Source organism: Pieris napi, chromosome 1 (assembly GCF_905475465.1).
Source record: "Pieris napi chromosome 1, ilPieNapi1.2, whole genome shotgun sequence".
NCBI classification, from domain to species: Eukaryota; Metazoa; Arthropoda; class Insecta; order Lepidoptera; family Pieridae; genus Pieris; species Pieris napi.
Genome location: NC_062234.1, coordinates 1,577,506 through 1,592,101, shown reverse-complemented (window position 1 = coordinate 1,592,101; position 14,596 = coordinate 1,577,506). Strand labels below are relative to the sequence as shown.

At 35.0% G+C, this 14,596-nt stretch overlaps 1 protein-coding gene across 6 annotated transcripts in view; it reads right to left on the bottom strand.

Annotated features, from left to right (window-relative positions):
* The window catches only part of LOC125052697 (sodium/potassium-transporting ATPase subunit alpha), a 41,087-nt gene that overhangs the window by 11,405 nt on the left and 15,086 nt on the right, over positions 1 to 14,596 (bottom strand). For 2 of the 6 annotated variants that reach the window (XM_047653716.1, XM_047653723.1), the window contains exon 2: positions 2,821 to 2,921. The exons of 3 other annotated variants lie outside the window; for them this stretch is intronic. In XM_047653716.1, the coding sequence (XP_047509672.1) occupies positions 2,821 to 2,829 (9 nt within the window). In that variant the 5' untranslated portion in view covers positions 2,830 to 2,921. Of the gene's footprint in view, positions 1 to 2,820; positions 3,129 to 14,596 lie in introns of those variants that run through there. One more of the 6 variants, XM_047653708.1, reaches the window with a different exon arrangement.

Sequence of the window (14,596 nt, the reverse complement as noted above, 5' to 3'; positions counted from 1 at the left end):
AAACTATGCGATATGAAGACACCGCAGGGTTCCAACAATATATTTAAGAACCATGCGTTGTCATGAACATAAACCATCTAGAAAACATAAATCATGATTAGCATAACAAATATTAAAAACTATAGTGGTTCTAAAATCAAAAATGCATTTGAAAAATCTAGCCGATTACCATAGTGGAACTCCTTGCGTAATAGGTGTAACCTTGGTGACTACTCTGTGGTCCTACTAGGGATCACTGGCTCAATGGCGTTCAATTGAAATGAACTAGTTACGTGTGCGAACCTGAGAGCAACTATAGCCACGGTCGAATCACGCATATACTAACACGCATGCACAATTCAATGACAATAGATTCTCATGTCCACATCTGTTTACGTTTTTATGAACGAACATCCATTTCGTGAACTAATATTTATCCTATGTCACCGAATCTAAATGCGTCTACGACGGGTAAACAAGTCAGCCATCACCATCGATAATTGATAAACGTTTTCGTCCAAGCCCTCATTAAAGCTATGAATATCCGTGAAGGCTACTTTGAGTAACAATACGCTCTCACTGTGTGCTCGTAGCCGAATGCGACATACTCATTATCGGAGTTTAAGAGCTAGGAAATAGGTAAACCGCTGAGAACATTAAATCTTTACGACACCATTTACGATCCACGGCTAAATTCATCGTTCAAAATGATTCAATATTCATACACCGGGAACAGTACACGTTTTAAGAAGGCGTGATCTTTGTTACATAAGCATGGGCTACCACGCGTGCGCATTAGGTCCAACCCCCGCTTCGACCCTCGCCATAAATAGCTAAAAGACAAGGTTGCCACCCCCGGACCCTAGCGACCGCATTCTATAATCTCCATAAAGGTTAAACCGGAATAACTGATGAAAAATCGAATCTGGTTTTGCCCAGCACAAAGCGAAACTTGCTAGGTGACACGGGGATGAATACTCTATAGGGTCAAGGCATAATAACGTCCTTACAATGGGAGCCAGTTCAATGGTACTTTATTTGAAGGCAATACCGTTCTTGTTATACGATTTTGTCATATGCGTACACGACGCAATGCGAACTAAAATAAACGGAATCAGTAGACAGCGGGTCGGAAGCTTGCAAAATTTTTGAACAATAACAAAGACTCATCGATCAGAAATTCATTGCCATGGTCACGAAACCGGTTTACACCGAAATTTTGTGGTTACTATCGTAGTAGCTACCGAAACATGTGAATGAGACAATTATTTTTAACTAATGTCGTGTCGGCTTCTGACGTCGAGAATATGCTCAGTGTGCCAAAACACTATTAGAAACTGCAACGAGTCTTTGTTGGTATACTGAGTATAGCGGTATTATATTAGGCCAAAGAGCAAGAGAGAAAAAGTATTTTAATTAAGATACTAATTGGGATTATTAATAAAAATCAATTACTATCTCGACTTAAGGTCACATATTAATATTTTAGTGTTTTAATAACAAAAACAATTGTTTCGACCTTAATTGGTGATATAAAAGGGTCAAATTGATGGCACTGAACTGAAAACTAAAAGGTAATTAGTGGTAAAGCGTAAATAATTAGAGAGATTAAAACCTATTCACAATTGCAGTTAATGATTTTAAAAACATTAAGTTGTAGTTACTGATAACTGAACAAAAGTACCGATTTTTGCTTATTTTTTATGGAATGTCTCTAATAATGAACATGCTAAATTCTTTTCATCAAAATTTCTTAATAACTCTAAAATCTCAAACACTCTACTAAAAATTACTATCACGCTATACGCTCAAAACAGACCATTATTTCCTTTACATATTTTCCAGTTTCTATTTTGAAACTATATGTCTTTCAAACAAGTTTTATCCACATTTTATTTTACAATTCACCACATTGCATAAGATTGAATATAATTTTTAATAAACCGAATTAAATTTAACTTCCACTACTTCAAAACTGCAGTAAAATCCTCTCCATTACGTAAGATATCGAATTTCGGCACATTACAGACCCAGGACTTAGTCCGGCATAGCTGTGCGTGCTGTCGTCATAAAGGATAAAGGAAATACTCCAATAGAGCGACGGCACTCAATGCGATTTAAATGACATAATGACAAGGCAATTTCCTAATAAACCTTCGGTGCTCTTACACTTAGCGCGGGCTCTAACCGCCTCCCGCGACTACCTGTTTAGTCACTTCCTTCTGAACACCTTGGAGGAATTATATCAATCATGACCCCAACTATTTTCTCTATTATAACTGTCCTAGTTTGTTACTGGTCAATTATTTTAAAAATATATTCAACAACTAATCCAAAATGTTTTAAGTTTAAATTAAGAATCAAAAATTTATAAATTATTAATGAGGTTTGATTTCAGTCTAGCTCGTATTTTGAAATTAGAACAAAAGCTTATTTTATTTATTGTATGAACCATGAAAAGCTATGAGAGATTCAAAGCAAAGTGTCTCCTGCCGCTCGATCAATACGTGCCGTTACGCAACCCAGCCGGCGCCGTCTTCAATATTTTATTCCTTTATATATTTCCTTTACTAACTACACAATGAATCGACTGATTAAAACAAAAACGTAATTTAAAAACGCTTAACAAGATGCTTCCAATTTCAAATGATAAAAAAATCGATCAACTACAAGGGAGGCGAATGGATTTTTTTTTACATAAATGCTTTGATGAAGGAATTTTCTGATGACACAAACGTGATATCTAATCTAATTGCCATGCACTCACATATATTGCAATACAATAATTAAAGAAAAAAAACTACAATAGGCAACCAATCCTCTATGCATTGGTGCACTCACCTCGCCCATTTTCGCAAGTGTATTGAAAAGGCGGTTTTAAAAGTATAAGCCGCCTCTAGTCGCTGTGTTCGTCGATGGAGCTGAGTAGGTCGTCCCTAGTTCTGCAAAATCGAAGACCTTTACGGCTTCCTCGTTCCAACGAAAAAACTTAAAAATGTTATGTGCGCTTCCACGTCGATCTGTCGCACGGCACTGGAGCTATGTCATCGTGATACGAAACTAAAACCCGGTATGATAGTAAGTGCAAACGGATGACGAAGGCACGTCTTTGGGCGGCCTGCTTCGGGCGGCGACTGACGGTAGGAATTGTGCCTATCGGGTCGTCGGTGCACTGACGTCACACTGCGTCACGACGCTAGCGCCGCCACGGCGGTCGCCGCGCGCATCTAGCTGCGCGCGCCACCCGCCCTGTCGCCCGCCCGCCCCGCTCGTAACCTTTCACAACCGACCCGATGACAACCACCGCCAATCGACACCATTTCCCATGCCTATCAAGCCTTATCTAACTGTCAAATCTTGCCCAACTCCTTCAAAGTATCATTTGGAAGTCAATGACAGTCATCAATTCGAAAATACAAGCGCTATCTGAATACACGGTTTTTAAATATTTAAACAAAAAAATCCAGCCATTAAGAGATATAACAGTAACGATACATATGCAAACTATAATTAGACTGGCATTTGACAATACTCCCAAAATAAAATGATATGTGGTTTCTTCATACGAAACTATACATTTACATATTATAAATACATTTCTTTCTTGTGTAGGTATTTTAGGAAAGCGTTTTATTACCAGCGAATTATTGCCCGCACTTTATTACATTAGTATTACGATATTGCAATAAAATAGGATACACATACGTATAAATAGCTCGATTTTATAGGCGTTTCTGCGAATCTGCTACCCGTAGGGCGAAAATTCTTTGTACAAATATACGTCTCGCGTTATATAATTACACTTTCGTCCTTGAACAATTTTAGGGGTGCGAATGAAAAAGGGTATTTCAATAAGGATTTCTCCTTACGGTAGACACCGGATATAACATTTTAAATTCATTTGTCATCTAATAAAAATTTGTTAATCCAATCTGCCAAATAAGTATATTGTCCAGTTTACCAGCGTTTAATGCGATAAAACAGTTTCATATACCCCGTGAAAATTAATGAACAGAACACTTATGTAATCAGAGCGTCTACCATCTGTCTGATACTCTACACTCATACTTAACAGGTATTTTATTTATTTTCGAATTCGCTTTTTAGTATTAACATAGTAAAAGTAGGACAATTATTCGAAATTTAAACATTTTGAAATGTTTAGGATTAATACGATCCTTATTCTACCTGGCAGATATTAATTTCCGGAACTTGACGTCTGCCGTAATTACGCGATAGCAAATATAGAACGTGGTTTTCAGGTCGTTAGTTTCTCCACTCGGTCACGTAATGGAGCTTAGGGTTGCTTTTTTATCGTACTCGTAGTGGGTAAAGAGCCGAGATCAGAAATCAAGATAAAAGAGAGAATAAATTGCAATTCTTTCGTATATCTGTGAAAAAAGGTATCTGTTTTCAGCAGACATCAACCAACGAAACGCTTCAAAGCTTATAGAATTATAAAGCCTTTTATACTGGTATAATAATCTCAAGGGTAATATTTATAAATAGAACGTCTAGAATTTTCGTCAAGGCAACGTAGCCTAACAAAGAAATATATTAAACATTTAACATTGAGGGTTACAATCTATATTTCTGGGGTAAATGAATCAATATCGGTGCAATGTCGAGCCACCCCATAGGGTACTAACTACGCATGCACCGCACGGAATGGGATTTCCAGACCGTAGGTCAGTTACGTTTCATGCTATGCCTATTTATCGATTTAATATCCTTATGCTACTTAAATCCTGACGATTTTCTTCCTTTAAAGTTCTCCCTTGTTGGTTTTTCGACGAGAATTATTTTTTAAGATTCTGTATATAGATTATAACACATACTTCTGTTATAACTTGTAGATGTCGTCGACTTTTGAAGATTGACATTGACAGAAAAAAAAATTTTTGGAGCTCATGTACACAGCGAGATTGATGTCATAAATAAGAAAGAGGCTTATCTCAAACTCAAAATATCTTTATTCAAGTGGGTAACCAAGTACACTTTTTTATCGTCAAGTTAAATTAATCGTAAATTTACATTTACTACCAGTTCGCAAGTCAAGGGCGTAGAGCGGGTAAGAAGAACTGGCAAGAAACTTTCCGCCACTCTTTTTAATCGCCAAGAATTGTCATACAAATTGTTTGAACTGGAGCAATTCAATCCCAAGGATCATAATATGTCTTATGGTTTTTTTTTCATGAAATCTCCCATCAATTGTTCAGTTAGGTACCAAGGTAAATTGTAATCAGCTACTACCATAAATAATAAATCTAGGCACCATAGTTACGTAACCTAAGAGTACGGGACATTCGTCGCGGAGCGGTATATGAAAATTCGTGGAACGGTTCGGGGGGGATAATGGTTTGAGTGGGGGGAGGGGGGCGAAGGCTCTATTTGGGTCAGCCCGGGCGTCATTCCCCTCGATCAATAGTCGGCGCGCGCCGCGCACCCTCCCGCCTGCCCCTAGCCGGATACCTAACTGTCTAGTACTCACTACCCAATATTACATTATTTAAGCAGCTATTACTTAACTTTTTTTATGGTTAACAGGTAGTAACCAAGCTGCGAGTCAACCGAATAGTTGATATCAAGAGTAATATACCTACGCACATTCTCATAACGATGTTCCAACTTCTATATATTCTTATTAGAAAGGTAGGACACAAAGAAATGGATATTATAATGACTATATAACGAAAGACACCTTGAAGCTTTTGTGAGGTGGTGCTACCGTCACATGCTTCGCATCGGGTGGATCCAGAGAGTGACGAATGAAAGAGTCCAACAACGAATCAGGACGACACAAGAAAACTCTTTAGACTAGCGCAAGATACCCGGCAATTTAAGTTGTTGACAACCTATAACAATAAAGTAGGGTCTTCCCTGAGAGATACGACCTCCAACTATTCAAAATTAGAGTGTATTCCTTCCTCAAAGGCCGGCAACGTACCCACTAAAAATGTGTGTGTATGGGCTGCGATGGCTGACACTTTTTGGGCGTCCCGCAGGCTCGTTTACTCCGTTATTATAAAAAAATTGCGCTGACTAAAAATATTAAAGGTATATTTAAAGGAATAAAAATGAGGCTTATAAATCATCCCGTCCCAAGTCTCAATTATAAAAATGCTGAAACCGTCCAAGCCATCTTTTGTAGAATTATTATTGGCTAGAGTGGAAAATTATCTTTATTAAACTAATCAAGACTTTCGGCTTCCTCTCGCTTTAATTCACATAAGCAACTATCCTGAGGGGGAATATAATAGTCTGATTCAACGAAACAGGAATAAACCTAGACACATAGAGCTAAAGTTGTTTGGTCATGATTGGAAACTGCCCAATTTCAATTAGCTGATGTTGCTTGGACTGATAACACCCCAATGAAGGGGATGAAAAACTCCTTAATGTGACAGAAACTGTTAAATACCGCGTTCTGTTTTATTTATTTATTTATTAAAGTTTACCACATCATACAGTACTAAATCTACGGTATATATTACAAACTCTTTTATCTAAAATGTATGACAATTTAGGATTATTAAACATAAATGTTACAAATAAAAATACCAGAATTTTTTGTTAAGCAGAAAATTACCAGCATAATAGTGGATTAGGTTCGAGGCACTTAACAATGCTTTCTTTGAAAAGCTTCTTTCTGTTAATATTATTTAAATTCTGCTCGTTAGACAGCAACACTGCCATAGACTAACAAGAAAGCAAACTTATAACGACTCTAGCTAAAATTGGGACTGTATTTCAAACTTTAAGCTAAAAATATACAGACAATCCCTATCTGGAGTAGGTCGGAATACACAAAGCGAATTTAGTACATTTGCATTTAAACTAAAGCGGGTACATAAAACTTTTTACATCATACTACAATTGATGAAAAACTTTTTGTATAAAGGTAAAATATTAGCATTTTATTCATTGAAATAAATCATCATTTAATTCCAACAATGGTTATATTGTTTCCTTATGTAAATTGAATTATCTTAATAATTTATAAATAAAATAAATCAGTGGCGCTACAACCTCTTTAGGTCTTGGCCTCAGATTTCTGAATCTGTTTAATGATCATTTTTAAACCTAATAGGCAAGTAGATGATCAGCAGTGACTGACACACGCCGTCGCTTTTTGGGTCTAAGACATGTCGGTTTCCTCACGATGTTTTCCTTCACCGTTCGAGCAAATGGTGCACATAGAAAGAAAATCCATTGGTGCACAGCCGGGGATTGAACCTACGACCTCAGGTATGAGAGTCGCTGAAGCCACTAGGCCTACATTGCTGCTAATAATTTATTAATAAATACATTAGTGGGTCACTTATTTCTATTATATTAGCCACCGAAACTCTACCAAAACACTGTAAAATAAGACTTACTGAAAACTACTAAGTTCCCATAAGTCAATTAACTATAACCCGCCATAGTATTACCAATCTTCCATCAACTATTACAGCAAAGGATATCGATATGCCACCGCGAAAGGAGGCAGGAGGCATAAGAATCGAAATGATTATAACAATTAATACCGACAGTCATAGTAGACACGGGTTTTTTTATAATAAAAACGAGCTCAATAAATCTCAGTTCACTTAGCAATAGCAGGCTACGCCTAAACCTAGACCGCAATACTCGTTTCAGAAATAAACCGTGTAACGACACGTAATGGATATAGTGACGTAAAGAACAACTTGGTGCCAAAATGTGGCCATACAATTCAATTACGAAAGCTTTCCTTTTAATATACTTATGTATACTCTTCGTGGCAAATTCAGGCAATATTTTTACGTCAAGACGATTAAAGTTCTAATAATAGTAATTTATATTATCATATGGTTTGATAATATCTTAATTGAGATTATAGAAAAGAGCAAACCAGCAAGAGGCTATCCTGATTAGAGATACCGGCACCCATGGACACTTACAGGCTCGCGAATGCGTTGCCGGGTATTGGGCGTTTTTTAATTGGTGCACAGCCGTGATTCGAACACACGACTTCAAGATAGAAAGGCCCGCGTTCAAACCACTAAAAATGTTATATTGTTATATTTACACCGCCTAAACGTGTATTTCCAAATTCCGTCTGCAAAAACCATCCTAGAAGTTCAGGCACCTCTCATTCGAATTCTTTGCGATTATAACGGATTAAGCAGTACTTATCTGAAGCTGGATATATTCAGTAGTGATTAATTTTAAAGAATGCATTGTTAAATGCCTATCTCATACCCAATCCGCTGTTTTGCTGGTATTTTTTTAACAAGAAGCAAAAGATTACTAGTAAATTTGTTGTAACATTTATGTTTAACAAAATTCTCATACATTTCATAGAAAAGATAGCTATGTTACATAGCATTATGTAAGATAAGAAGATAGACAGGATACTATTATTGCATAATCAAAACTTCTGTAATGACTGTGTTCAATGCTGGATTATGACAGGATTCATTCTATTACATACAAAGGTACACGTTCTTTTTGGTAATACAATTACATCATTTTAAAATCAGTCTTCATCGCTTATACCTCATCATCCCAGACAGGCCTTCGCCACTCCAAACCGCTTTAAAGGGGATACCGCAGCCAAGTCAATTCAAACTCAAGTCAATATTAGATTGCATTAAGATCGTGAGCTGGTTATATGTAAGATAAATTTAATCTATCCATGTTTGTTATACATAACGTGAACTAGTAAAAATTGTTAGTCACGACTCGATGCGTAGAAAGCATACGAGACTATCAATGCTATAAAATTCTAGCTTTTCTGTGGCCATGTTTTTACAGTTTGACGTTCATAAGTGAACATTGTGTTACCTAAATGAATAAATGATTTTGATTTGATTTATAATTAATAAATCGCTTTACGTCCTAACTATAAACAAATACTATATAGATTCCTCTCTTTCAACTAAAACAGTGATATACGGCTATAATACGGATAATTTTATTTCTATACTCAAACCCAATCCAATTCTCTACTAGAGATTGATATTTCAGTCCATATTATTGGACCTGCCACAGGGACCAAACTTTTCAAATATGTTTTAATTTTCTTTTTAATATTTTTTATTATTACGTTTTATTTTTGTTATTTTTTATTTATTATTTTATTATTGTTGATTGTTATGTTTAGGTTTTTTTTTCATCCATTCTTTTACGTTAATCAATCATCGTTTAAAACAAAATTTTGTCGTAGAAATTTATTCCTTACGAATCGAGAAATATGGGTTACATTCCACATCAATGAAATTATTGTAAACTACTGAAAATAAACTGACCGTTACTAGCCAGTACTGTTTATTTACATATGTATCTGAGTGCGAATATGAAGTTTATTCATAAGATTTATAGTTTGTAATATAAAACTTGCACACCACCCCAAATTCTGGTTATCTTAAATTTAAAAATACATTAACATGATATTTTTATTCAAGCTGTAACCCCAGTAACAAAAACAAAAGCTATGCTAAATCTAAGAATTCTGGTATAGAGAGAGGCGGTTTGCACGATAAACTTATAGGAAGTGAGGGGAGTGAAAAACTTTCTCGCGGATATATTTCCACACGAAGTCCCAGGAAAAGAAAACAAGTAGTAAATTAAATGGGAACCATCAGAAGGTTCTACCAATAATTGACATTTGACATGAAAATTAAACTAGGAAAAACTTTTTTTGTTACTAACGAATATAAACACATTGAATATCCTCAGACATTATAAAATTAACCATATGGTATAGATAGTGTAATTCCTCAAGAAGCTTTACGTGTTCATGGTTAATACAAATTGATTAATTGTTGAAGGAGTCACAAAAAACCTTGCAGAATTCAGTATCAGCTTTAATATGGTTAAAATATTTTGCTATATAGATTGTTCATTAATAATGCATACCGTCGCTTTAGAATGATAACCTCGTATGTATTACAGGAAACGAAAATTTTTTTTCATTTCGTTAAAATATTATTATGTGCTTTTGTCCATTGTTTTGAATGGTTTATGTCATTAATTAATAAGTCCTTACTTCATTAATTCACCAGTTAAATGACATAAGAGTCTAATAATGAAAAATAAATTGTTTTTTGACATACGAGGTTATAATTCTACAGTGACGATACACCTAAAAGGCCCCAGCCTCGAACTTAACACGCATGGGACACCTGATACTTGTGGTCACTGCTTTATTCAAAGCTGATTAGTAACCGATAAATCCCTACAATGCAACTTAAATGAGTGCTGAACCATTATTAAGGGTTCTCCACATATATGTTAAATTCTCAAGGAGCGTGGGCATATTTGAAACTATAAGAAAAACTATCGTACTTTGGCCGAACATTAATAGCAATAGAAGGTATAAGATAAAATCAACTTTCGTATGCCATTTAAACTATTGAAAAGATAATGCTTAATGTGTGGAACAAGTAAAATTATAAGGATACAATTATACTGCAGATAATAAGCTATAGTGCGCAGTCGCAGTATTCAACTGGGCTAAAGTTGAACGCTCTTGGCAATTGCTTAAAACAAGACAGAACTGCAAATGCATAGCCAAGTCACGTGCCATAGCCAACTTTTAGTATTTTTCAAAAGTAAATCATAATTATATGAGCTTTGCCAAGACTTACTGGCAAAATCACTCCACAAGATTTAATTTTAGATTTGGAATTGGTTCTAATAGTCTGTGATGTCCATTTTTAAACATGCGACACTTTTGGAATGAAGGACATGAACTACCCTTGAATATAGCGTCATAGTCGTAGAATAGTGACGGAAATGCCAAATAGTAAACTTTACAGGGCAGTCATTTCAAAATAACATAATCATGTTAGTTTTTGTCATAACTATTTTAATTGATATTCTGTAATTATGAAAATTGGCAAACAAGCAAACAAAAGGGTTTGTTTTGAAACAAAATAAAAATAATAACATTAAATTACACAGTTTTCTAGAAAAATCACGTTTCTATCAAATCCGTCACTTTACCGACTGATTAATTTGAAATTTAAAACTCATGGATTTTTTTTTAATGTAGTCGTAATATTTAGTCAATGTAGTATCCAAATATGATAAATAGTGGATTTTGGATTTTTTTTCAAATCCGACATTGTTCTACGATCATGACGATAGTATATCTACTTTTATGACACACAATAAATTGAATCTCTATTTAGCTTTCCAAACATAACGTTATTTTATATGTAATACTATGTTTACACGTAAAAACAATGCTAACAAAGTCCATGGTACTTCACTTGACATAAATTTAACATTAATTGAGCGCTAAACGCACGCGAGAATTGCCGTGCAACACATAATTCAATTATGAGCTCTAGTCCGTCGCAAAGGTATTTATTGTACGGGTTATGCTTAGCCAGATAATATAATAGACTTGAGAGCTAATTGCATTGTACATATGTTGCTATACAATTAAGCATCTGAGAAACACAGATTGTTATCAATTCATCGTTATCTCATAGCAACAACGAGAGATTATTTCTATAAATTATAAATCCGATATTTAACTTGTGCTGTATTGCGACGAATATATTTGTTTAAAGATTTTCTAAATATTCTACTAAATAACAATACAAATCTTAAACAATTTTTTTTTCCTATAATAAAGTTTGCGAAATTTAATGAATTACAATCTACCCTATACAATAATTATGGCTAATAAGTAATATTGTGTTGACTTAATTTTCTACAATACTAATTAATTAGCTTAAACTAAGGTAATGTTAATTAACAGTCTTAGTGTTCTATAATGTTTACACACTCTGTTCGTGTGTCCGAGATATTAATTATTTGAATTATATTTTATTATAGATTTTAATTATGTTGGAATTATTTTTTAATGGCAGGAGGCTCATCTGATATTAAGTAATACCGCCGGCCTTGCAAGCCGTAAGTGCGTTGCCGACCTTTTATTTAATCATAAGATACGTTAATATTAATAAATACAATTTAATACTGTTTTTATTGAATCCTGCTAATGTTAGAGAAAAATTAAAATAGATACTTCAGATTGAAGAGAAATAAATTTTGGAAATCTGAAATCTCTGAAAATTGAGAGCAACTAGAAAACTCTTCTTCATGCTTGTTCTTTTCGTCATTGCTTTATCCAATGTTCACTTAAATTGCTTCATCTACACAGTACCAGTGTAATCCGCATCAGATCGCGTCGGCCGGTGTACATCAGAACTTCCGTTCCTGACACCAGGTCAATGACCAGGATTTAATAATGAAAATTTGATTCAAACTTCATAATAGTATTCTATAATACGACATTTATTGAACATTATTGTTTGTTTACTTGCAACTTTGTAATACATTGATAAATCTGTCTGTAGTAAGTATAAACATTAAGGTGATACTAAATATGTTTGAGGGATTGTGCTTTATTTTACAAGTACATATTTATATGACACTAGCTGACCCGGCTAACTTCGTTCCGCCTTAATAATAATATCGTTGTTACTTTAATTAAACTTATTTTAGGATTTCATTAAGGTGATAACTTTTTTTGCAAATAGAAAAATGTTTTATTGCTTGCCATTGCAAAAGAAGAATGGCAGTTTTACACATTAGGCCTCTTCTCTCTATCGCCAATATTGCGATACTGCATGTTAAAGCACTTTCTGCTTTACAACATTTATTGATGAGGTAACACATGTTTTCGATCAAGATCTAAGCCTGGTTAATGGTTATGCATCTCCTCATTTACCTCAAGTTCGGAATTTCTTGAAGTGACACGAATTCGACGTAAAATGATGCGTAGTTTTGTCAACAAATGTCACCACATGCCGTGTGCATTCGTAAAATTAATTAATTTATTTATTGTTATTCGATAACTTATCCGATATTTTATTACTTATTCTGCTATTCGGAGTGGAGAAAAATCCATCAAAAAAGACATAACTAACATCGGTCCAGCCGATCCCGAGTTATAAGTGTTGTAACAAACACGACTTTCTTTTATATATATGACATATAAAACATATTCATTCATTCACTTCAATTGTTCGTTTTATAGATCTGTAAGCGATTATGTTATAATTATGTATATCCTTGAATATTACTTGTCTGTTGTTATATACTTTACTAGCGACCAACCCCGGCTTCGCACGGGTGCAATGCCGATACTAAATACACTACAGAAAAACTGTGCGGCCGGCCGGTACCGCCGCAAACGCTACGTCCCGCAATTTTTAAATCTGTAATATCTTCGAAAATATTCACTTAAATCATACGGTGTAAAGGGCCATATAGATCTATATTAAATGATCAATGTATTCAAGGTATTTAATTGGTTAAGGATTAATGCTGTATTGGTTAAAATCGCTTCGAAAATTAGCCATTATTTGTCGTAAAAAGTAAATGACAAAAAAAAGTTATTGTGGGTTATCCATAAGAGATAGACATATACCATCACGGACTTTTCTGTAGACCTTTTCAATGTGTACAATACTTAGTACATTATTTTGATAAAACTCGTAGGGTTTAGCCTGCGTTTGCAATGTAAGCGGAAAAAATGTAATTATTTACGACATCACATTAGAAACCTCAAAAATAACAGTACTTCTCCACTATTTAATGGATGTTATTATACATATAAACCTTCCTCTTGAATCACTCTATCTATTAAGAGAAAGCGACTTTGTTTTATACTATGTAGTGATATGTATTATCAAAAAGTATTAATATTACACCTAATGCTTAGCATTACAATGATGATGAATCCTGCAGCTGTGTTTCATCATCGAACGTCAAGGCAGAATACAAAATACCATCCGTATCACCTCGACGTCCGTCGTTACACATCTGAGCGTGTTTAAGGCAATTTTAGCCGCGCACCACCACTATTTGGAACCGGCTGCCTCCTAAAGTATTTTCGAACCAATTCGATTTTGGGTCCTACAAGAAAAGAGCGTACCGTTTTTTAAAAGACCGGAAACGCACTAGTGAGTGGCAATGTGAGTGTCCATGGGCGGCGGTATCAAATAACATCAGGTGAGCCTCCTGCCCGTTTGCCCCCCGTTCTATAAAAAAAAAAATTACCGAACCAATTCGACTTAGTCCCTCATGAAAAAAGCCTACCGTTTCTAAAAAGGCTAGCAACGCAACTGCGAGCCTCCTGGCAATGTGAGTGTCCGTGGGCGGCGGTATCACATAACATCAGGTGAACCTTCTGCCCGTTTGCCTCATGTTACATAAAAAAAACTTACAGCTTATCCTATTACCACCAGATTAAGCTATTTATCCCATTAACTTTTAATTTAAGGTTTTTTTCTGGCAGTTTTTAAACCAGGTAGCTACTTACTTTGAAGGCACATTTCCATAATACAAATTTCGTAAAAATCATAAACAATTACTAAACGTTTTATGTTTCGGCTAGGTTCTTTCCTCATTATAGTTTAACTGTGTAGATTGTGTGTGGGCGTGCCCCTTAAATGAAATTTGCGACTCGTCTTTGTACCGATTGTTTAGTACCTGCGGTAAGCAGATATAACTACTCCGTTAGTCCTATAACCTTCTTCTACTGGCTCTTTTTGTATATAAATTGGTAGATATACCTTCTGCGAACCAATCCAATACAATTTTGTAACCATTAAGCACCAGCTGCGTG